The sequence below is a fragment of the Pristiophorus japonicus genome, chromosome 1 (genome assembly GCF_044704955.1).
Source record: "Pristiophorus japonicus isolate sPriJap1 chromosome 1, sPriJap1.hap1, whole genome shotgun sequence".
Taxonomy (NCBI): Eukaryota; Metazoa; Chordata; class Chondrichthyes; family Pristiophoridae; genus Pristiophorus; species Pristiophorus japonicus.
The window spans coordinates 545,748,729-545,771,228 of NC_091977.1; the positions used below are offsets into that span (position 1 = coordinate 545,748,729).

At 53.5% G+C, this 22,500-nt stretch overlaps 1 protein-coding gene across 1 annotated transcript in view; it reads left to right on the forward strand.

Annotated features, from left to right (window-relative positions):
• Positions 1-22,500, forward strand: part of LOC139273198 (voltage-gated inwardly rectifying potassium channel KCNH2-like) — a 210,144-nt gene that overhangs the window by 847 nt on the left and 186,797 nt on the right. Inside the window, exon 2 of the mRNA XM_070889823.1 lies at positions 20,660-20,890. Within this exon, the coding sequence (XP_070745924.1) occupies positions 20,660-20,890 (231 nt within the window). The remainder of the gene's footprint in view (positions 1-20,659; positions 20,891-22,500) is intronic.

The window sequence follows — 22,500 nt, forward strand, 5'->3', positions numbered from 1 at the left end:
GTGTTTCCGCAACGGGAACGCGCTGCCTGAAAGGTCGGTGAGAGCAGATTCAATAGTGACCGGGAATTGGGGAAATACTGGGAGGGGAAATGTGCCGGGCTGTGGGGAAAGGAGTGGGACTGAGGGGATCACTCTGTCACAGAGCGGGGAGTGGGACTGAGGGGATCACTCTGTCACAGAGCGGGGAGTGGGACTGAGGGGATCGCTCTGTCACAGAGCGGGGACTGGGACTGAGGGGATCACTCTGTCACAGAGCGGGGAGTGGGACTGAGGGGATCACTCTGTCACAGAGCGGGGAGTGGGACTGAGGGGATCACTCTGTCACAGAGCGGGGAGTGGGACTGAGGGGATCACTCTGTCACAGAGCGGGGAGTGGGACTGAGGGGATCACTCTGTCACAGAGCGGGGAGTGGGACTGAGGGGATCACTCTGTCACAGGCTCGATGGGCCCAATGGCCTCCTCCTGTATCATTCTCTGAATCTGATTGTGTTGGAGTTTAACCCCACGCACCTCCGTCAGTTCGCCTAGCCCCTGCTGAGTAACCAACAACAACAGCTGACATTTGTGCAGTGCCTCTAACGGAGTAAAGTTCCTCAGGCACCTCACACAAAATTGGACACTGAGCCACACAAGGAGAAATTAGGGCAGGCAACCAAAAGCTGGGTCAAAAAGGTCGGTTTTAAGGAGCGTCTTGAAGTAGGAAAATGAGGCGGAGAGGTTTAGGGAGGGAGTTCCAGAGCTTGGGGCCCAGGCAACAGAAGGCACGGCCACCGATGGTGGTGCGATTATAATCAGGGATGGTCAGGAGGGCAGAATTAGAGGAGTGCAGACATCTCAGGGGGGTTGTGGGGCTGGAGGGGGTTACAGAGATAGGGAGGGGCGACGGCCAAAGAGGGATTTGAAAACAAGGATGGAGAATTTTAAAATTGTGGCGTTGCTTAACCGGGAGCCAATGTAGGGCAGTGAGCACAGCGGGTGATGGGTGAACGGGACCCGGTGCGAGTCAGGACACGGGTCAGTGAGCACAGCGGGTGATGGGTGAGTGGGACTCGGTGCGAGTCAGGACACGGGGCAGCGAGCACAGGGGGTGATGGGTGAGCGGGACCCGGTGCGAGTTAGGACATGGGGCAGTGAGCACGGAGGGTGATGGGTGAGCGGGACTTGTTGTGAGTTAGGACACAGATCAGTGAGCACAGGGGGTGATGGGTGAGCGGGACTCGATGCGAGTTTGGACACGGGGCAGCGAGCACAGGGGGTGATGGGTGAGCGGGTCCCGGTGCTAGTTAGGACACGGGGCAGTGAGCACGGAGGGTGATGGGTGAGCGGGACTCGTTGTGAGTTAGGACACGGGTCAGTGAGCACAGGGGGTGATGGGTGAGCGGGACTCGATGCGAGTTTGGACACGGGGCAGCGAGCACAGGGGGTGATGGGTGAGCGGGACTTGGTGCGAGTTAGGACACGGGGTAGTGAGCACAGCGGGTGATGGGTGAGCGGGACCCGGTGCGAGTTAGGACACGGGGCACAGGGGGTGATGGGTGAGCGGGACTCGGTGCGAGTTAGGACACGGGGCAGTGAGCACAGGGGGTGATGGGTGAGTGGGACTGGGTGCGAGTTAGGACACGGGGCAGTGAGCACAGGGGGTGATGAGTGAGTGAGACTGGGTGTGAGTTAGGATACGGGGCAGTGAGCACAGGGGGTGATGGGTGAGTGGGACTGGGTGTGAGTTAGGACACAGGGCAGTGAGCACAGGGGGTGATGGGTGAGCGGGACTGGGTGTGAGTTAGGACACGGGGCAGTGAGCACAGGGGGTGATGGGTAAGCGGGACTGGGTGTGAGTTAGGACACGGAGCAGTGAGCACAGGGGGTGATGGGTGAGTGGGACTCGGTGTGAGTTAGGACACAGGGCACAGAGGGTGATGGGTGAGTGGGACTGGGTGTGAGTTAGGACACGGGGCAGTGAGCACAGGGGGTGATGGGTGAGTGAGACTGGGTGTGAGTTAGGACACGGGGCACAGGGGGTGATGGGTGAGTGGGACTGGGTGTGAGTTAGGACACGGGGCAGTGAACACAGGGGGTGATGGGTGAGTGGGACTGGGTGTGAGTTAGGACACGGGTCAGTGAGCACAGAGGATGATGGGTGAGTGAGACTGGGTGTGAGTTAGGACACGGGTCAGTGAGCACAGAGGGTGATGGGTGAGTGAGACTGGGTGTGAGTTAGGACACGGGGCAGCGAGCACAGGGGGTGATGGGTGAGTGGGACTGGGTGTGAGTTAGGACACGGGGCAGTGAGCACAGGGGGTGATGGGTGAGTGGGACTGGGTGTGAGTTAGGACACGGGGCACAGGGGGTGATGGGTGAGTGGGACTGGGTGTGAGTTAGGACACGGGGGGCCCAGTTTTAGATGAGCTGAGGTTTATGAAGTTACAGCAAGGTGCAGACTGTCATCCAGTGAAACAGGCCCAAGCTGTCAGGTGTGGCCAAAGATTTGGGGGGAAGGGAGAATGGACAGACACTGGGACCATAACCCAGGAGGGGAGTGGAATGGCCATACATAGAAACATAGAAACATAGAAAATAGGTGCAGGAGCAGGCCATTCAGCCCTTCTAGCCTGCACCGCCATTCAATGAGTTCATGGCTGAACATGAAACTTCAGTACCCCCTTCCTGCTTTCTCGCCATAACCCTTGATCCCCCGAGTAGTAAGGACTTCATCTAACTCCCTTTTGAATATATTTAGTGAATTGGCCTCAACTACTTTCTGTGGTAGAGAATTCCACAGGTTCACCACTCTCTGGGTGAAGAAGTTTCTCCTCATCTCGGTCCTAAATGGCTTACCCCTTATCCTCAGACTGTGACCCCTGGTTCTGGACTTCCCCAACATTGGGAACATTCTTTCTGCATCTAACCTGTCTAAACCCGTCAGAATTTTAAACGTTTCTATGAGGTCCCCTCTCATTCTTCTGAACTCCAGTGAATACAAGCCCAGTTGATCCAATCTTTCTTGATAGGTCAGTCCCGCCATCCCGGGAATCAGTCTGGTGAACCTTTGCTGCACTCCCTCAATAGCAAGAATGTCCTTCCTCAGGTTAGGAGACCAAAACTGTACACAATACTCCAGGTGTGGCCTCACCAAGGCCCTGTACAACTGTAGCAACACCTCCCTGCCCCTGTATTCAAATCCCCTCGCTATGAAGGCCAACATGCCATTTGCTTTCTTAACCGCCTGCTGTACCTGCATGCCAACCTTCAATGACTGATGTACCATGACACCCAGGTCTCGTTGCACCTCCCCTTTTCCTAATCTGTCACCATTCAGATAATAGTCTGTCTCTCTGTTTTTACCACCAAAGTGGATAACCTCACATTTATCCACATTATACTTCATCTGCCATGCATTTGCCCACTCACCTAACCTATCCAAGTCACTCTGCAGCCTAATAGCATCCTCCTCGCAGCTCACACTGCCACCCAACTTAGTATCATCCGCAAATTTGGAGATACTGCATTTAATCCCCTCGTCTAAATCATTAATGTACAATGTAAACAGCTGGGGCCCCAGCACAGAACCTTGCGGCACTCCACTAGTCACTGCCTGCCATTCTGAAAAGTACCCGTTTACTCCTACTCTTTGCTTCCTGTCTGACAACCAGTTCTCAATCCACGTCAGCACACTACCCCCAATCCCATGTGCTTTAACTTTGCACATTAATCTCTTGTGTGGGACCTTGTCGAAAGCCTTCTGAAAGTCCAAATATACCACATCAACTGGTTCTCCTTTGTCCACTTTACTGGAAACATCCTCAAAAAATTCCAGAAGATTTGTCAAGCATGATTTCCCTTTCACAAATCCATGCTGACTTGGACCTATCATGTCACCATTTTCCAGATGCACTGCTATGACATCCTTAATAATTGATTCCATCATTTTACCCACTACTGAGGTCAGGCTGACCGGTCTATAATTCCCTGTTTTCTCTCTCCCTCCTTTTTTAAAAAGTGGGGTTACATTGGCTACCCTCCACTCCATAGGAACTGATCCAGAGTCAATGGAATGTTGGAAAATGACTGTCAATGCATCCGCTATTTCCAAGGCCACCTCCTTAAGTACTCTAGGATGCAGTCCATCAGGCCCTGGGGATTTATCGGCCTTCAATCCCATCAATTTCCCCAACACAATTTCCCGACTAATAAAGATTTCCCTCAGTTCCCCCTCCTTACTAGACCCTCTGACCCCTTTTATATCCGGAAGGTTGTTTGTATCCTCCTTAGTGAATACCGAACCAAAGTACTTGTTCAATTGGTCTGCCATTTCTTTGTTCCCCGTTATGACTTCCCCTGATTCTGACTGCAGGGGACCTACGTTTGTCTTCACCAACCTTTTTCTCTTTACATACCTGTAGAAACTTTTGCAATCCGCCTTAATGTTCCCTGCAAGCTTCTTCTCGTACTCCATTTTCCCTGCCCTAATCAAACCCTTTGTCCTCCTCTGCTGAGTTCTAAATTTCTCCCAGTCCCCAGGTTCGCTGCTATTTCTGGCCAATTTGTATGCCACTTCCTTGGCTTTAATACTATCCCTGATTTCCCTAGATAGCCACGGTTGAGCCACCTTCCCTTTTTTATTTTTACGCCAGACAGGAATGTACAATTGTTGTAATTCATCCATGCGGTCTCTAAACCCGAGTGGTGTCTCTGAGACCATTCTACCCTCAATCGCCGGCCTCCCCCTCACCCACCCTCGCTCCCCCTCCCTGAACCCCGCCTTTCCCGCACCCCTCTCTCCACGACCCCTCTCTTTCCCTCCCCTCCTCCCGAACCCCTTCTTCTGCCCCCCCCCCCAAGACACCCCCTTCACCCCCTCCCCCTCTCCCCGACACCCCCTCTCTGATCTCCCCTTCCCTATGATCTATATCGGATCCTCCTCCTGAGGTCCCCACCATCACAGAAACCAGTCTTCAGCCAATTCGATTCACTCCATGTGATATCAGGGAGCGGCTGAGCGCATGGCCCCGACATCATCCCGGCTGTTTTGCTGAATACTTGTGCTCCAGAACTAGCCGCGCCTCTAGCCAAGCTGTTCCAGTACAGCTACAACACTGGCATCTACCCAACAATGTGGAAAATTGACCAGGTATGTCCTGTCCACAGAAAGCAGGACAATCCAATCCGGCCAATTACTGCCCCCATCAGTCTACTCTGAATCATCAGCAGAGTGATGGAAGGTGTCACCGACAGTGCTATCAAGCGGTACTTACTCACCAATAACCTGCTCAGTTTGGGTTCTGTCAGGCCCACTCAGCTCCAGACCTCATTACAGCCTTGGTCCAAACATGGACAAAAGAGCTGAATTGAGGTGAGGTGAGAGCGATTGCCCTCGACATCAAGGCAGCATTTGACCGAGGGAGGCATCAAGGAGCCCGAGTAAAACTGGTCAATGGGAATCAGGGGGAAAACTCTCCACTGGCTGGAGTCATACCCAGCACAAAGGAAGATGGTTGTGGTGGTTGGAGGTCAATCATCACAGCCCCAGGACATCGCTGCAGGAGTTCCTCAGGGCAGTGTTCGAGATTGAACCACCTTCAGCTGCTTCATCAATGATCTCCCCTCCATCAAGTCTTGCTGCAGTTATACAGGGTATTGGTGAGGCCACACCTGGAGTACTGCGTGCAGTTTTGGTTTCCATATTTACGAAAGGATATACTTGCTTTGGAGGCAGTTCAGAGAAGGTTCACTCGGTTGATTCCGGAGATGAGGGGGTTGACTTATGAGGAAAGGTTGAGGAGGTTGGGCCTCTACTCATTGGAATTGAGAAGAATGAGAGGTGATCTTATCGAAACGTATAAGATTATGAGGGGGCTTGACAAGGTGGATGCAGAGAGGATGTTTCCACTGATGGGGGAGACTAGAACTAGGGGGCATGGTCTTAGAATAAGGGGCCGCACATTTAAAACTGAGATGAGGAGAAACTTCTTCTCTCAGAGGGTTGTAAATCTGTGGAATTTGCTGCCTCAGAGAGCTGTGGAAGCTGGGACATTGAATAAATTTAAGACAGAAATAGATAGTTTTTTAAACGATAAGGGAATAAGGGGTTATGGGGAGCGAGTGGGGAAGTGGAGCTGTGTCCATGATCAGATCAGCTATGATCGTATTAAATGGCGGAGCAGGCTCGAGGGGCCGTATGGCCTACTCCTGCTCCTATTTCTTATGTTCTTATAAAGTCAGAAGTGGGGATGTTCGCTGATGACTGCACAATGTTCAGTTCCATTCACAACCCCTCTGATAATGAAGCAGTCCGTGCCCACATACAGCAAGACCTGGACAACATTCAGGCTTGGGCTGATAAATGGTAAGTAACATTCGCACCACACAAGTGCCAGGCAATGACCATCTCCAACAAGCGAGAGTCTAACCACCGCCCCTTAACATTCAACGGCATTCCCATCGCCGAATCCCCCACCATCAACATCCTGGGGGTCACCATTGACCAGAAACTTAACTGGACCAGACACATAAATACTGTGACTACAAGAGCAGGTCAGAGGCTGGGTATTCTGTGGTGAGTGTCTCACCTCCTGACTCCCCAAAGCCTTTCCACCATCTACAAGGCACAAGTCAGGAGTGTGATGGAACACTCTCCACTTGCCTGGATGGTGCAGCTCCAACAACACTCGAGAAGCTCGACACCATCCAGGACAAAGCAGGCCGCTTGATCCACACCCCATCCACCACCTTCAACATTCACTCCCTCCACCACCTCCAACACTCACTCCCTCCACCACCTCCAACACTCACTCCCTCCACCACCTCCAACACTCACTCCCTCCACCACCTCCAACACTCACTCCCTCCACCACCTCCAACACTCACTCCCTCCAGCACCTCCAACACTCACTCCCTCCACCACCGGCGCACCGTGGCTGCAGTGTGTACCATCTACAAGATGCACTGCAGCAACTCGCCAAGGCTTCTTCGGCAGCACCTCCCAAACCCACGACCTCTACCCCCTAGAGGGACAAGGGCAGCAGGTGCATGGGAACACCACCACCTCCACGTTCCCCTCCCAGTCACACACCATCCTGACTTGGAAATATATCGGCCGTTCCTTCATCGTCGCTGGGTCACAATCCTGGAACTCCCTCCCCAACAGCACTGTGGGAGCACCTTCACCACACGGACTGCAGCGGTTCAAGAAGGCAGCTCACCACCACCTTCTCAAGGGGCAATTAGGGATGGGCAATAAATGCCGGCCTGGCCAGCGACACCCACATGCCAGGAATGCATTTTTTTTTAAAGCAATTGGTATCGTTTGTGCGGTTGACAGTATAGATGGGGAAGAAGGGGGGAGGGGCAGTAGAGGTTAGGGAAGGAGGAAAGGGGGAGGGTGGTAAGGGGGAACGAAGGAGGTGGGAGGGAGGGAGCTGGATCCTGAACTTGTTACTATGAGGCAGGTTTCAATATGGTCGATCTTCTCCTTGTGGACCTTCTCATCCCAAGCACCAACTGGACCCGATAACATAAGCCACCGAGTATCCAGCACGGTCGGTGTCACTAATCGCCTCCCTCCCGCATTCCTCACCTCCAGTGTACTGACCAATATTCTCATCCCATCGGCACATACTTCCCACCAACTATCGCAGACCTGCACCCTGCCCCTCCCCACTCGCTGAGGTCCTCGCTGTATCCTGCCCCCATGGCTACACTCCCTCAAGGACCCTTCAGCTGTCCCAACCCCACACATTGCAACTCTTCCCCAAATCCCCTCGACCTCAACTTTCAGCACTTCCTCAAACCTACCCCACACCCACACCCCCTACACCCTCCCCCCGTGCCCTCCCCCACCCCCCACGCTGCGCCCCCTCCCCCTCAGTACTGACCCTCCGACAGTGCGGCACTCCCTCAGTACTGCCCCTCTGACAGTGAGGTGCTCCCTCAGTACTGCCCCTCCGACAGTGTGGCGCTCCCTCAGTACTGCCCCTCCGACAGTGCGTCACTCCCTCAGTACTGCCCCTCCGACAGTGCGTCACTCCCTCAGTACTGCCCCTCCGACAGTGCGTCATTCCCTCAGTACTGCCCCTCCGGCAGTGCGTCACTCCCTCAGTACTGCCCCTCCGGCAGTGCGTCACTCTCTCCGTACTGCCCCTCCGGCAGTGCGGCACTCCCTCAGTACTGCCCCTCCGGCAGTGCGGCACTCCCTCAGTACTGCACTCGAGTGTGCGCTTAGATTCCAGTCCCAACTGTCTGGAGTGCGGCTTAAGTTCATGACCTTCTGCCTGAGAGGCGAGAGTGTTACTGAGGAGCCAGGGATGAACCCTTGATGTTTGCGCCACACTTGCTGGCAGTTAGGAGTGAAAGGAGAGTGCCTCCTGAGTAATACAGAGCCCGTCACCACTGTTTGGGCAGCGAATGCTAGCTCTTTAAATATTTTAACAAGCACAACAAAAGAATTTTCCAGAGTCCCTTGGGAGGGAGCGTGAAAAGGTTCAGAATCTGCTCTCGCTCATCATGTTCCCACATCTCGGGAATTAGAAAAACAACTCGCGTCTTAAAACATTAATTTGAATCTCACGTTTGTGCTTCAGGTGCGGCAGTTCTGCACTTGTCCCATCAAACACTCCCCGGGCAGGTACAGGGGGTTAGATACAGATTAAGCTCCCTCTACACTGTCCCATCACACACTCCCAGGGCAGGTACAGCACGGGGTTAGATACAGAGTAAAGCTCCCTCTACACTGTCCCATCAAACACTCCCCGGGCAGGTACAGGGGGTTAGATACAGAGTAAAGCTCCCACTACACTGTCCCATCAAACACTCCCCGGGCAGGTACAGGGGGTTAGATACAGAGTAAAGCTCCCTCTACACTGTCCCATCAAACACTCCCCGGGCAGGTACAGGGGGTTAGATACAGAGTAAAGCTCCCACTACACTGTCCCATCAAACACTCCCCGGGCAGGTACAGGGGGTTAGATACAGAGTAAAGCTCCCTCTACACTGTCCCATCAAACACTCCCCGGGCAGGTACAGGGGGTTAGATACAGAGTAAAGCTCCCACTACACTGTCCCATCAAACACTCCCCGGGCAGGTACAGGGGGTTAGATACAGAGTAAAGCTCCCTCTACACTGTCCCATCAAACACTCCCAGGGCAGATAAAGGGGGTTAGATACAGAGTAAAGCTCCCTCTACACTGTCCCATCAAACACTCCCAGGGCAGGTACAGGGGGTTAGATACAGAGGAAAGCTCCCTCTACACTGTCCCATCAAACACTCCCAGGGCAGCTACAGGGGGTTAGATACAGAGTAAAGCTCCCTCTACACTGTCCCATCAAACACTCCCCGGGCAGGTACAGGGGGTTAGATACAGAGTAAAGCTCCCTCTACACTGTCCCATCAAACACTCCCAGGGCAGATAAAGGGGGGTTAGATACAGAGTAAAGCTCCCTCTACACTGTCCCATCAAACACTCCCAGGGCAGGTACAGGGGGTTAGATACAGAGTAAAGCTCCCTCTACACTGTCCCATCAAACACTCCCAGGGCAGGTACACGGGGTTAGATACAGAGTAAAGCTCCCTCTACACTGTCCCATTAAACACTCCCAGGGCAGATACAGGGGGTTAGATACAGAGTAAAGCTCCCTCTACACTGTCCCATCAAACACTCCCGGGGCAGATACAGGGGGTTAGATACAGAGTAAAGCTCCCACTACACTGTCCCATCAAACACTCCCAGGGCAGGTACAGGGGGTTAGATACAGAGTAAAGCTCCCACTACACTGTCCCATCAAACACTCCCAGGGCAGGTACAGGGGGTTAGATACAGAGTAAAGCTCCCTCTACACTGCCCCATCAAACACTCCCAGGGCAGGTACAGCACCGGTGAGAATAATGTTTGACAAATCTTTTGGCGTTTTCTCACGTTGCATAGTCGAATAGATAGGGGGAACCAGTGGATGTGGTATATTTGGATTTTCAGAAAGCCTTCGATCAGGTACCACACAAGAGGTTATTACACTGACTGCGGCACTACAGAGGAATCTCCCTGCTGTCGGCCACTGGGAAAGTCATCGCTAGAATCCTCCTCAACTGTCTTCTCCCTGTGGCTGAAGAGCTCCTCTTCAGAGTCACAATGCGGATTCCGGCCACTAAGGGGTACAATGGACATGATCTTCACCGCGCGACAACTACAAGAGAAATGCAGGGAGCAGCACCAACCCTTGTACATGGCCTTCTTTGACCTCACAGAGGCCTTTGACACTGTCAACCGTGAGGGACTATGGAGTGTCCTCCCCCGTTTCGGATGCCCCCAAAAGTTTGTCACCATCCTCTGCCTGCTCCACGACGACATGCAGGCCGTGATTCCAACCAACGGATCCACCACAGACCCAATCCACGTCTGCACCGGGGTCAAGCAGGGCTGCTTCATCGCTCCAACCCTCCTCGATCTTCCTCGCTGCCATGCTCCACCTCACACTCAACAAGTTCCCGCTAAATTAGAAACGAATGGGAACCTGTTCAACCTTCGTCACCTCCAGGCTAGATCGAAGGTCATCCCATCCTCTGTTATCGAACTACATTACGTGGATGAGGCCTGCGTCTGTGCACACTCGGGGGCTGAACTCCAAGCCATCGTCAACATCTTCACTGAGGTGTATGAAAGAATGGGCTTTACACTAAACATCCGTTAGACAAAGGTCTTCCACCAACCTGACCCCGCCACACAGCACTGCCCCCAGTCATCAAAATCCATGGCACGGCCTTGGACAACACGGACCACTTTCCATACCTCGGGAGCCTACTATCAGCAAGGGCAGACATTGACGATGAGATCCAACGCCGCCTCCAGTGCACCAGTGCAGCCTTCGGCCGCCTGAGGAAAAGAGTGTTTGAAGACCAGGCCCTCAAAACTACCACCAAGCTCATGGTCTACAGGGCTGTAGTAATAACCCGCCCTCCTGTATGGCTCAGAGACATGGACCATGTACAGTAGACACCTCAAGTCGCTGGAGAAATACCACAAACGATGTCTCCGCAAGATCCTGCAAATCCCCTGGGAGGACAGACACACCAACATCAGTGTTCTCGATCAGGCCAACTTCCCCAGCATTGAAGCACTGACCACACTCGACCAACTCTGTTGGGCAGGCCACATTGTCCACATGCCCGACACAAGACTCCCAAAGCAAGCGCTCTATTCAGAACTACACAGCAAGCGAGCCAAAGGTGGGCAGAGGAAACGTTTCAAGGACACCCTCAAAGCCTCCCTGATAAAGTGCAACATCCCCACCGACACCTGGGAGTCCCTGGCCAAAGACCGCCCTAAGTGGAGGAAGTGCATCCGGGAGGGCGCTGAGCACCTCGAGTCTTGTCGCCAAGAGCATGCAGAAACCAAGCGCAGGCAGCGGAAGGAGCATGCGGCAAACCTGTCCCACCCTCCCCTTCCCTCAAAAACTATCTGTCCCACCTGTGCCAGAGACTGTGGTTCCCGTATTGGACTGTTCAGTCACCTGAGAACTCACTTTTTAGAGTGGAAGCAGGTCTTCCTCGATTTCGAGGGACTGCCTTTGATGATATTAAACAAAATTAGGGCTCATGGTGTTGGGGGTAATATACTAGTATGGATTGAGGATTGGTTAATGGACAGAAAACAGAGAGTAGGAATAAACGGGTCATTTTCGGGTTGGCAGACTGTAACTAGTGGGGTACTGCAAGGATCAGTGCTGGGGCCCCAGCTCACAACCTATATCAATGATTTGGATGAGGGGACTGAGTGTAATATATCCAAGTTTACTGATAATACAAAGCTCGGTGGGAATGTAAGTTGTGAGGAGGATGCAAAGAGGCTTCAAGTGGATATAGACAGGCTCAGTGAGTGGGCAAGAACATGGCAAATGGAATATAGGGCCCAAGTTTCCACATGATTTGCGCCTGATTTTTAGGAGCAACTGGTGGAGAACGGACTATCTTAGAAATTGCAATTCTCCACATTTTTTTTTCTGCAGTTCTAGTCAGGTAGAACAGTTCTACTTTGGAACAGAATTTTTTCTTCAAAAGGGGGCGTGTCCGGCCACTGACGCCTGATTTGAAAGTTTCCACAGTGAAAACGTACTCCAAACTAAAGTAGAATGGAGCAAGTGAAGATTTTTGTAGAACTGAAAAAACCTGTTCTACACATTAAAAAATCAGGCGCAGGTTACAAATCAGGCGTCCAGAACGAGGTGGGGGGAAGGGAACTCATTAAATTCTATAATAAATCCTTATTTATACTTCTACAAATATTATACAAATAAATCCAACCTGAATAAACTTTTATAAGCCAAGAAAAGATTAAATAAACCATCTTCCTGCCTGTGTGAAAGTTCTTCAGCCATCGTTCGAAGGAAACCGCCCTTTGTTGCCGCGGAGGTGAGGGAGGGGAAGGAGACAGCGGCTTGTTGTCGCGGAGGGAGGGGAGGGAGGGGAGGGAGGAGAAGGAGACAGCGGCTTGTTACCGCGGAGGGAGGGGAGGGAGACAGCGGCTTGTTGTCGCGGAGGGAGGGGAGGGAGGGGAGGGAGGAGAAGGAGACAGCGGCTTGTTACCGCGGAGGGAGGGGAGGGAGGGGAGGGAGGGGAAGGAGACAGCGGCTTGTTACCGCGGAGGGAGGGGAGGGAGGGGAAGGAGACACTGGCTTGTTGCCGCGGAGGGGAGGGGAGGGAGGGGAAGGAGACAGTGGCTTGTTGTTGCGGAGGGAGGGGAGGGAGGGGAAGGAGACAGTGGCTTGTTGCCGCGGAGGGGAGGGGAGGGAGGGGAAGGAGACAGTGGCTTGTTGTTGCGGAGGGAGGGGAGGGAGGGGAGGGAGGGGAAGGAGACAGTGGCTTGTTGCCGCGGAGGGGAGGGAGGGAGGGGAGGGAGGGGAGGGAGGGGAAGGAGACAGCGGCTTGTTGCCGCGGAGGGGAGGGGAGGGAGGGGAAGGAGACAGTGGCTTGTTGTTGCGGAGGGAGGGGAGGGAGGGGAGGGAGGGGAAGGAGACAGTGGCTTGTTGTCGCAGAGGGAGGGGAGGGAGGGGAGGGAGGGGAAGGAGATAGCGGCTTGTTGTCGCGGAGGGAGGGGAGGGAGGGGAGGGAGGGGAAGGAGACAGCGGCTTGTTACCGCGGAGGGAGGGGAGGGAGGGGAGGGAGGGGAAGGAGATAGCGGCTTGTTGTCGCGGAGGGAGGGGAGGGAGGGGAGGGAGGGGAAGGAGACAGCGGCTTGTTGTCGCGGAGGGAGGGGAGGGAGGGGAAGGAGACAGCGGCTTGTTGCCGCGGAGGGAGGGGAGGGAGACAGTGGCTTGTTGCCGCGGAGGGAGGGGAGGGAGGGGAGGGAGACAGTGGCTTGTTGCCGCGGAGGGAGGGGAAGGAGACAGTGGCTTGTTGCCGCGGAGGGAGGGGAGGGAGGGGAGGGAGACAGCGGCTTGTTGCCGCGGAGGGAGGGGAGGGAGGGGAGGGAGACAGCGGCTTGTTCCCGCGGAGGGAGGGGAGGGAGACAGTGGCTTGTTGCCGCGGAGGGAGGGGAGGGAGACAGTGGCTTGTTGCCGCGGAGGGAGGGGAGGGAGACAGTGGCTTGTTGCCGGGGAGGGAGGGGAGGGAGGGGAGGGAGACAGTGGCTTGTTGCCGCGGAGGGAGGGGAGGGAGGGGAAGGAGACAGTGGCTTGTTGCCGCGGAGGGAGGGGAAGGAGACAGTGGCTTGTTGCCGCGGAGGGAGGGGAGGGAGACAGTGGCTTGTTGCCGCGGAGGGAGGGAGGGGGACAGTGGCTTGTTCCCGCGGAGGGAGGGGAGGGAGACAGTGGCTTGTTGCCGCGGAGGGAGGGGAGGGAGACAGTGGCTTGTTGCCGTGGAGGGAGGGAGGGAGGGGAGGGAGACAGTGGCTTGTTGCCGCGGAGGGAGGGGAAGGAGACAGTGGCTTGTTGCCGTGGAGGGAGGGGAGGGAGACAGTGACTTGTTGCCGGGAGGGAGGGGAAGGAGACAGTGGCTTGTTGCCACGGAGGGAGGGGAGGGAGGGGAAGGAGTCAGTGGTTTGTTGCCGGGGAGGGAGGGGAGGGAGACAGTGGCTTGTTGCCGCGGAGGGAGGGGAAGGAGACAGTGGTTTGTTGCCGGGGAGGGAGGGGAGGGAGGGGAGGGAGACAGTGGCTTGTTGCCGCGGAGGGAGGGGAAGGAGACAGTGGCTTGTTGCCGCGGAGGGAGGGGAGGGAGACAGTGGTTTGTTGCCGGGAGGGAGGGGAGGGAGGGGAGGGAGACAGTGGCTTGTTGCCGGGGAGGGAGGGGAGGGAGACAGTGGCTTGTTGCCGCGGAGGGAGGGGAAGGAGACAGTGGCTTGTTGCCGCGGAGGGAGGGGAGGGAGACAGTGGCTTGTTGCCGCGGAGGGAGGGGAGGGAGACAGTGGCTTGTTACCGCGGAGGGAGGGGAGGGAGACAGTGGCTTGTTGCCGCGGAGGGAGGGGAAGGAGACAGTGGCTTGTTGCCGCGGAGGGAGGGGAGGGAGACAGTGGCTTGTTGCCGCGGAGGGAGGGGAGGGAGACAGTGGCTTGTTACCGCGGAGGGAGGGGAGGGAGACAGTGGCTTGTTGCCGCGGAGGGAGGGGGAGGGAGGGGAAGGAGACAGTGAGAAGGGAAGCCTCAGTGCTGATGTGCTGATGGCAATGTGGTTTTATTAAAAAATGTTCAAAAATTAAACAGCTACCAAGAACTACAAAAATGTTTCCTTCACACTGAGCATGTGCGAACGCTCCAACGCGCATGCGCAGCGTTGCCGGTAGGAAAAAAACTAATTTAAATAGTACCCGCCCCCTCCCACTTACAGAATCGGCGCGAGTGTAGGCTCCGCCCAGAATAGCGCGGTTTTTTTCTGGCGCCGTTTTAGGCGTGAAAAACGGGAGCCCTGCTCGGAGGGGCACCCGTTTTATATCCTGTGGAAACTTGGGCCCATAATGTGGAGAAATGTGACGTTATCCACTTTGGGAGGAAATATAGAAAAGCAGAGTATTTTTTAAATGGTGAGAGATTGGGAAATGTTGGTGTTCAGAGGGACCTGGGTTCCTTGTACACCAATCACTGAAAGTTAACCTGCAGGTATAGCAAGTGATTAAAGCAAATGGGATGTTGGCCTTTATTACAGGAGGGTTTGAGTATAAGAGTAAAGACATACTGCAGTTATACAGGGCCCTGGTGAGACCACACCGGGAGTATTGTGTTCAGTTCTGGTTTCCTTACCAAAGGAAGGATATACTTGCCATAGAGGGAGTGCAACGAAGGTTCACCAGACTGATTCCTGGGATGGGGGGATTGTCCTATGAGGAGAGATTGAGCAGACTGGGCCTATATTCTCTAGAGTTTAGAAGAATGAGAGGTGGTCTCATTGAAACATACAACATTCTTACAGGGCTTGACCGGGTAGATGCAGGGAGGGTGTTCCCCCCGGGCTGGGGAATCAGGAACCAGGGGTCACAGTCTCAGGATAAGGGGTCGGCCATTTAGGACTGAGATGAGGAGAAATTTCTTCACTCAGAGGGTGGTGAATCTTTGGAATTCTCTGCCCCAGAGGGCTGTGGAGGCTCAGTGGCTGAGTATATTCAAAGTTGAGATCGATAGATATTTGGGAATTAAGGGAATCGAGGGATCGGGCGGGAAAGCAGAGTTGAGGTGGAAGATCAGCCGTGATCTTATTGAATGGCGGAGCAGGCTCGAGGGGCTGAATGGCCGACGACTCCTATTTCTTATGTTCTTATACAGAGTAAAGCTCCCTTTATCCTGAGAGTCTTGCAGTGATGGGTGTGTAAGAGTGTTACACTGAGGGGTGAGAGATGTGTTACACTGAGGGGTGAGGGGTGTGTTACACTGAGGGGTGTGTCAGAGTGTTACACTGAGGGGTGAGGGGTGTGTTACACTGAGGGGTGTGTCAGTGTTACACTGATGGGTGAGAGATGTGTTACACTGAGGGGTGAGGGGTGTGTTACACTGAGGGGTGTGTTACACTGAGGGGTGAGAGATGTGTTACACTGAGGGGTGAGGGGTGTGTTACACTGAGGGGTGTGTTACACTGAGGGGTGAGAGATGTGTTACACTGAGGGGTGAGGGGTGTGTTACACTGAGGGGTGAGAGATGTGTTACACTGAGGGGTGAGGGGTGTGTTACACTGAGGGGTGAGGGGTGTGTTACACTGAGGGGTGAGAGATGTGTTACGGTGAGGGGTGTGTTACACTGAGGGGTGTGTCAGTGTTACACTGAGGGGTGAGGGATGTGTTACACTGAGGGGTGAGGGGTGTGTTACACTGAGGGGTGTGTCAGAGTGTTACACTGAGGGGTGAGGGGTGTGTTACACTGAGGGGTGAGGGGTGTGTTACACTGAGGGGTGTGTCAGTGTTACACTGAGGGGTGAGGGATGCGTTACACTGAGGGGTGAGGGGTGTGTCAGTGTGTTACATTGAGGGGTGAGGGGTGTGTTACACTGAGGGGTGAGAGATGTGTTACACTGAGGGGTGAGGGGTGTGTTACACTGAGGGGTGTGTCAGTGTGTTACACTGAGGGGTGAGGGGTGTGTCAGTGTGTTACACTGAGGGGTGAGGGATGTGTTACACTGAGGGGTGAGGGGTGTGTCAGTGTGTTACACTGAGGGGGTGTGTTGCACTGAGGGGTGAGGTGCGTGTCAGTGTTACACAGTGATAGAGAACTGGTTGGCAGACAGGAAGCAGAGAGTCGGGATAAACGGGTCTTTTTCGGAATGGCAGGCACTGATGAGTGGAGTGCCGCAGGGCTCAGTGCTGGGACCTCAGCTCTTTACACAATACACTAACGATATAGATGAAGGAATTGAGTGTAATATCTCCAAGTTTGCAGATGACACTAAACTGGGTGGCGGTGTGAGCTGTGAGGAGGATGCTAAGAGGCTGCAGGGTGACTTAGACAGGTGAGGTGAGTGGGCAAATGCATGGCAGATGCAGTATAATGTGGATAAATGTGAGGTTATCCATTTTGGGGGCAAAAACATGAAGGCAGAATATTATCTGAATGGCGGCAGATTAGGAAAAGGGGAGGTGCAACAAGACCTGGGTGTCATGGTACATCAGTCATTGAAAGTTGGCATGCAGGTACAGCAGGTGGTGAAGAAGGCAAATGGTATGTTGGCCTTCATAGCTAGGGGATTTGAGTATAGGAGCAGGGAGGTCTTACTGCAGTTGTACAGGGTCTTGGTGAGGCCACACCTGGAATATTGTGTTCGGTTTTGGTCTCCTAATCTGAGGAAAGATGTTCTTGCTATTGAGGGAGTGCAGCGAAGGTTCACCAGACTGATTCCTGGGATGGCAGGATTGACATATGAGGAGAGATTGGATCAACTGGGCCTTTATACATTGGAGTTTAGAAGAATGAGAGGGGATCTCGTAGAAGCATAAAAATTCTGACGGGACTGGACAGGTTAGATGCAGGAAGAATGTTCCCGATGTTGGGGAAGTCCAGAACCAGGGGACACAGTCTTAGGATAAGGGGTAAGCCATTTAGGACTGCGATGAGGTGAAACTTCTTCACTCAGAGAGTTGTTAACCTGTGGAATTCCCTGCCGCAGAGAGTTGTTGATGCCAGTTCATTGGATATATTCAAGAGGGAGTTAGATATGGCCCTTACGGCTAAAGGGATCAAGGGGTATGGAGAGAAAGCAGGAAAGGGGTACTGAGGTGAATAATCAGCCGTGATCTTATTGAATGGTGGTGCAGGCTCGAAGGGCCGAATGGCCTACTCCTGCATCTATTTTCTATGTCTCTACACTGAGGGGTGAGGGGTGTGTTACACTGAGGGGTGAGGGGTGTGTTACACTGAGGGGTGTGTCAGTGTTACACTGAGGGGTGAGAGATGTGTTACACTGAGGGGTGAGGGGTGTGTTACACTGAGGGGTGTGTTACACTGAGGGGTGAGAGATGTGTTACACTGAGGGGTGAGGGGTGTGTTACACTGAGGGGTGTGTTACACTGAGGGGTGAGAGATGTGTTACACTGAGGGGTGAGGGGTGTGTTACACTGAGGGGTGTGTTACACTGAGGGGTGAGAGATGTGTTACACTGAGGGGTGAGGGGTGTGTTACACTGAGGGGTGTGTTAAACTGAGGGGTGAGAGATGTGTTACACTGAGGGGTGAGGGGTGTGTTACACTGAGGGGTGTGTTACACTGAGGGGTGAGAGATGTGTTACACTGAGGGGTGAGGGGTGTGTTACACTGAGGGGTGAGGGGTGTGTTACACTGAGGGGTGAGAGATGTGTTACACTGAGGGGTGAGGGGTGTGTTACACTGAGGGGTGTGTTACACTGAGGGGTGAGAGATGTGTTACACTGAGGGGTGAGGGGTGTGTTACACTGAGGGGTGTGTTACACTGAGGGGTGAGAGATGTGTTACACTGAGGGGTGAGGGATGTGTTACACTGAGGGTGTGTTACACTGAGGGGTGTGTCAGAGTGTTACACTGAGGGGTGTGTTACACTGAGGGGTGAGGGGTGTGTTACACTGAGGGGTGTGTCAGAGTGTTACACTGAGGGGTGAGAGATGTGTTACACTGAGGGGTGTGTTACACTGAGGGGTGAGAGATGTGTTACACTGAGGGGTGAGGGGTGTGTTACACTGAGGGGTGTGTTACACTGAGGGGTGAGAGATGTGTTACACTGAGGGGTGAGGGGTGTGTTACACTGAGGGGTGAGGGGTGTGTTACACTGAGGGGTGAGGGGTGTGTTACACTGAGGGGTGAGAGATGTGTTACACTGAGGGGTGTGTTACACTGAGGGGTGAGAGATGTGTTACACTGAGGGGTGAGGGGTGTGTTACACTGAGGGGTGAGAGATGTGTTACACTGAGGGGTGTGTTACACTGAGGGGTGAGAGATGTGTTACACTGAGGGGTGAGGGGTGTGTTACACTGAGGGGTGTGTTACACTGAGGGGTGAGAGATGTGTTACACTGAGGGGTGAGGGGTGTGTTACACTGAGGGGTGAGGGGTGTGTTACACTGAGGGGTGTGTCAGAGTGTTACACTGAGGGGTGAGGGATGTGTTACACTGAGGGGTGTGTTACACTGAGGGGTGAGAGATGTGTTACACTGAGGGGTGAGGGGTGTGTTACACTGAGGGGTGTGTTACACTGAGGGGTGAGAGATGTGTTACACTGAGGGGTGAGGGGTGTGTTACACTGAGGGGTGAGGGGTGTGTTACACTGAGGGGTGTGTCAGAGTGTTACACTGAGGGGTGAGGGATGTGTTACACTGAGGGGTGTGTTACACTGAGGGGTGAGAGATGTGTTACACTGAGGGGTGAGGGGTGTGTTACACTGAGGGTGTGTTACACTGAGGGGTGAGAGATGTGTTACACTGAGGGGTGAGGGGTGTGTTACACTGAGGGGTGAGGGGTGTGTTACACTGAGGGGTGTGTCAGAGTGTTACACTGAGGGGTGAGGGATGTGTTACACTGAGGGGTGTGTTACACTGAGGGGTGAGAGATGTGTTACACTGAGGGGTGAGGGGTGTGTTACACTGAGGGGTGTGTTACACTGAGGGGTGAGGGGTGTGTTACACTGAGGGGTGAGAGATGTGTTACACTGAGGGGTGAGGGGTGTGTTACACTGAGGGGTGAGGGGTGTGTTACACTGAGGGGTGTGTCAGAGTGTTACACTGAGGGGTGAGGGATGTGTTACACTGAGGGGTGTGTTACACTGAGGGGTGAGAGATGTGTTACACTGAGGGGTGAGGGGTGTGTTACACTGAGGGGTGTGTTACACTGAGGGGTGAGAGATGTGTTACGGTGAGGGGTGTGTTACACTGAGGGGTGAGGGGTGTGTTACACTGAGGGGTGAGAGATGTGTTACACTGAGGGGTGTGTTACACTGAGGGGTGAGAGATGTGTTACACTGAGGGGTGAGGGGTGTGTTACACTGAGGGGTGTGTTACACTGAGGGGTGAGAGATGTGTTACACTGAGGGGTGAGGGGTGTGTTACACTGAGGGGTGAGGGGTGTGTTACACTGAGGGGTGTGTCAGAGTGTTACACTGAGGGGTGAGGGATGTGTTACACTGAGGGGTGTGTTACACTGAGGGGTGAGAGATGTGTTACACTGAGGGGTGAGGGGTGTGTTACACTGAGGGGTGTGTTACACTGAGGGGTGAGGGGTGTGTTACACTGAGGGGTGAGAGATGTGTTACGGTGAGCGGTGTGTTACACTGAGGGGTGAGAGATGTGTTACGGTGAGGGGTGTGTTACACTGAGGGGTGAGGGGTGTGTTACACTGAGGGGTGTGTTACACTGAGGGGTGAGGGGTGTGTTACACTGAGGGGTGAGGGGTGTGTTACACTGAGGGGTGAGGGGTGTGTTACACTGAGGGGTGTGTTACACTGAGGGGTGAGGGGTGTGTTACACTGAGGGGTGAGGGGTGTGTTACACTGAGGGGTGTGTTACACTGAGGGGTGTGTTACACTGAGGGGTGAGGGGTGTGTTACACTGAGGGGTGAGGGGTGTGTTACACTGAGGGGTGAGGGGTGTGTTACACTGAGGGGTGAGGGGTGTGTTACACTGAGGGGTGTCGAGGGTTTGTGAATACTTTGCTGTCGGTGAGGGTTTTTTGATCATTTCCTTTGCTTGCCACGCGCTCTCGCTGTTTCCCATCAATGTGACACTGTCTCGCTCTCTGCTCTGTAGATCGGAAATTCATCATCGGCAATGCTCGAGTGGGGAACTGTGCCATCATTTTCTGTAACAATGCTTTCTGTGAGATGTGCGGGTACTCGAGAGCAGAGGTGATGCAGAAACCTGGGACCTGCGACTTCCTGCACGGACCACAGACCAAGAAAGCGTCCGTCTCTCAAATCGCGCAGGCTCTGGGCGGGTCAGAGGAGAGGAAAGTTGAGCTGCTTCTCTACAGGAAGGATGGTAAGGATCTCGGACATTATTGTCTGAGAGCTGTGCAGCACTCCAGGAGCAAGGGGACATAAACTTTGTATTTTTCGAAGAGGTAACAGAGAGAGTGGACCAGGGTAATGCAGTAGATGTAAGTGATCCAGATTTTCAAAAGGCCTTCGATAAGGTTCCCCATAATAGACTGATGAACAAGGTCAGAGAATGTGGAGTCAGGGACAAGTAGCAGAATGGATCGCTAGCTGGCTTCAGGACAAAAAGCAGAGAGTGGGGGTAAAGGGCAGCTATTCACAGGGGCAGCAGGTGGGTCGTGGTGTTCCACAGGGATCAGGGCTAGGACCACTGTCACTACATTTCTCAATTTGCAGACAAAACCAAATGGGGAGGTGGGGGGATTAAAGTCAATGCTGGGGAGGACTGCAACCAATTACAAGAAGAGATTAATAAACTTACAGAATGGGCATTTAATTGGCAAATTAATGTCACCATATTTAATTGTGAGGTATTACATTCTGGTAAGAAATGTAAGGAGGTCACTTATTCCTTGGAAAATAAGAATCTAAATGGGGTAGAGGAACAAAGGGATCTCGGATACAGATACACAAATCACTAAACGTTGCGACACAGGTTAGCAAGGCTATAAAAAGCAAACCAAGCACTAGGGTTTATTTCTAGAGGGATGGAATTGAAAAGTAGGGAAGTTATGCTAAACCGGTATCGGACCTTGGTTAGACCACACAGAGTACTGTGTACAGTTATTGTCACCATATTATCAAAAGGATATAGAGGCACTGGAGAGGGTGCAGAGAAGATTTACAAGGATGATACCAGAAATGCGAGGGTGTACATATCAGGACAGGATGAACAAGCTGGGTCTCTTTACTCTTGAAAAAAGGCTGAGGGGTGACCTAATAGAGGTCTTTAAAATGATGGAAGGTTTTGATAGAGTGGATACAGAGAGAATGTTTCCACTTGTGGGGAAGAGCAGAACTGGAGGCCATCAATATAAGATAGTCACCCAGAAATCCAATGGGGCATTCAGGAGAAACTTCTTTACCCAGAGAGGGGTGAGAATGTGGAACTCGCTGCCACAGGGAGGGGTTGAGGCGAATAGTATTGATGCATTTAAGGGGAGGCTGGACAAGTATATGGGGGAGAAGGGAATAGAGGGTTATGCTGATAGATTTAGATGAGGAAAGACGGGAGGAGGCTCGAGTGGAGCATAAACACCGGCCTGGACTGGTTGGGCTGTGCCGTGTATCCCGTGTAATCCTGTGCAATCCTGTGTAAACTGCATCATTTTAAATTCCCTTGACTTTTTTCAGCGCAGAGTCCAGTGGGTTCCTGGGGCAATTGGAGCCACCGGCACCAGATCGGGAGGTTCCTGAGCCATGGAAGGTAGTGACCCTTCACTACAAACAGGGACAGGTTGGAGTGGCAGAGGAGGGGACTGAGGGACAGGTTGGAGTGGCAGAGGAGGGGACTGAGGGACAGGTTGGAGTGGCAGAGGAGGGGACTGAGGGACAGGTTGGAGTGTGGGACAGTACAGAGAGTGATGGGGCCTTAGTTGGTGTATTGCACGTGATGGTGGGGATAATTCTTTGGGCTGTGACTCCATGGTGTCA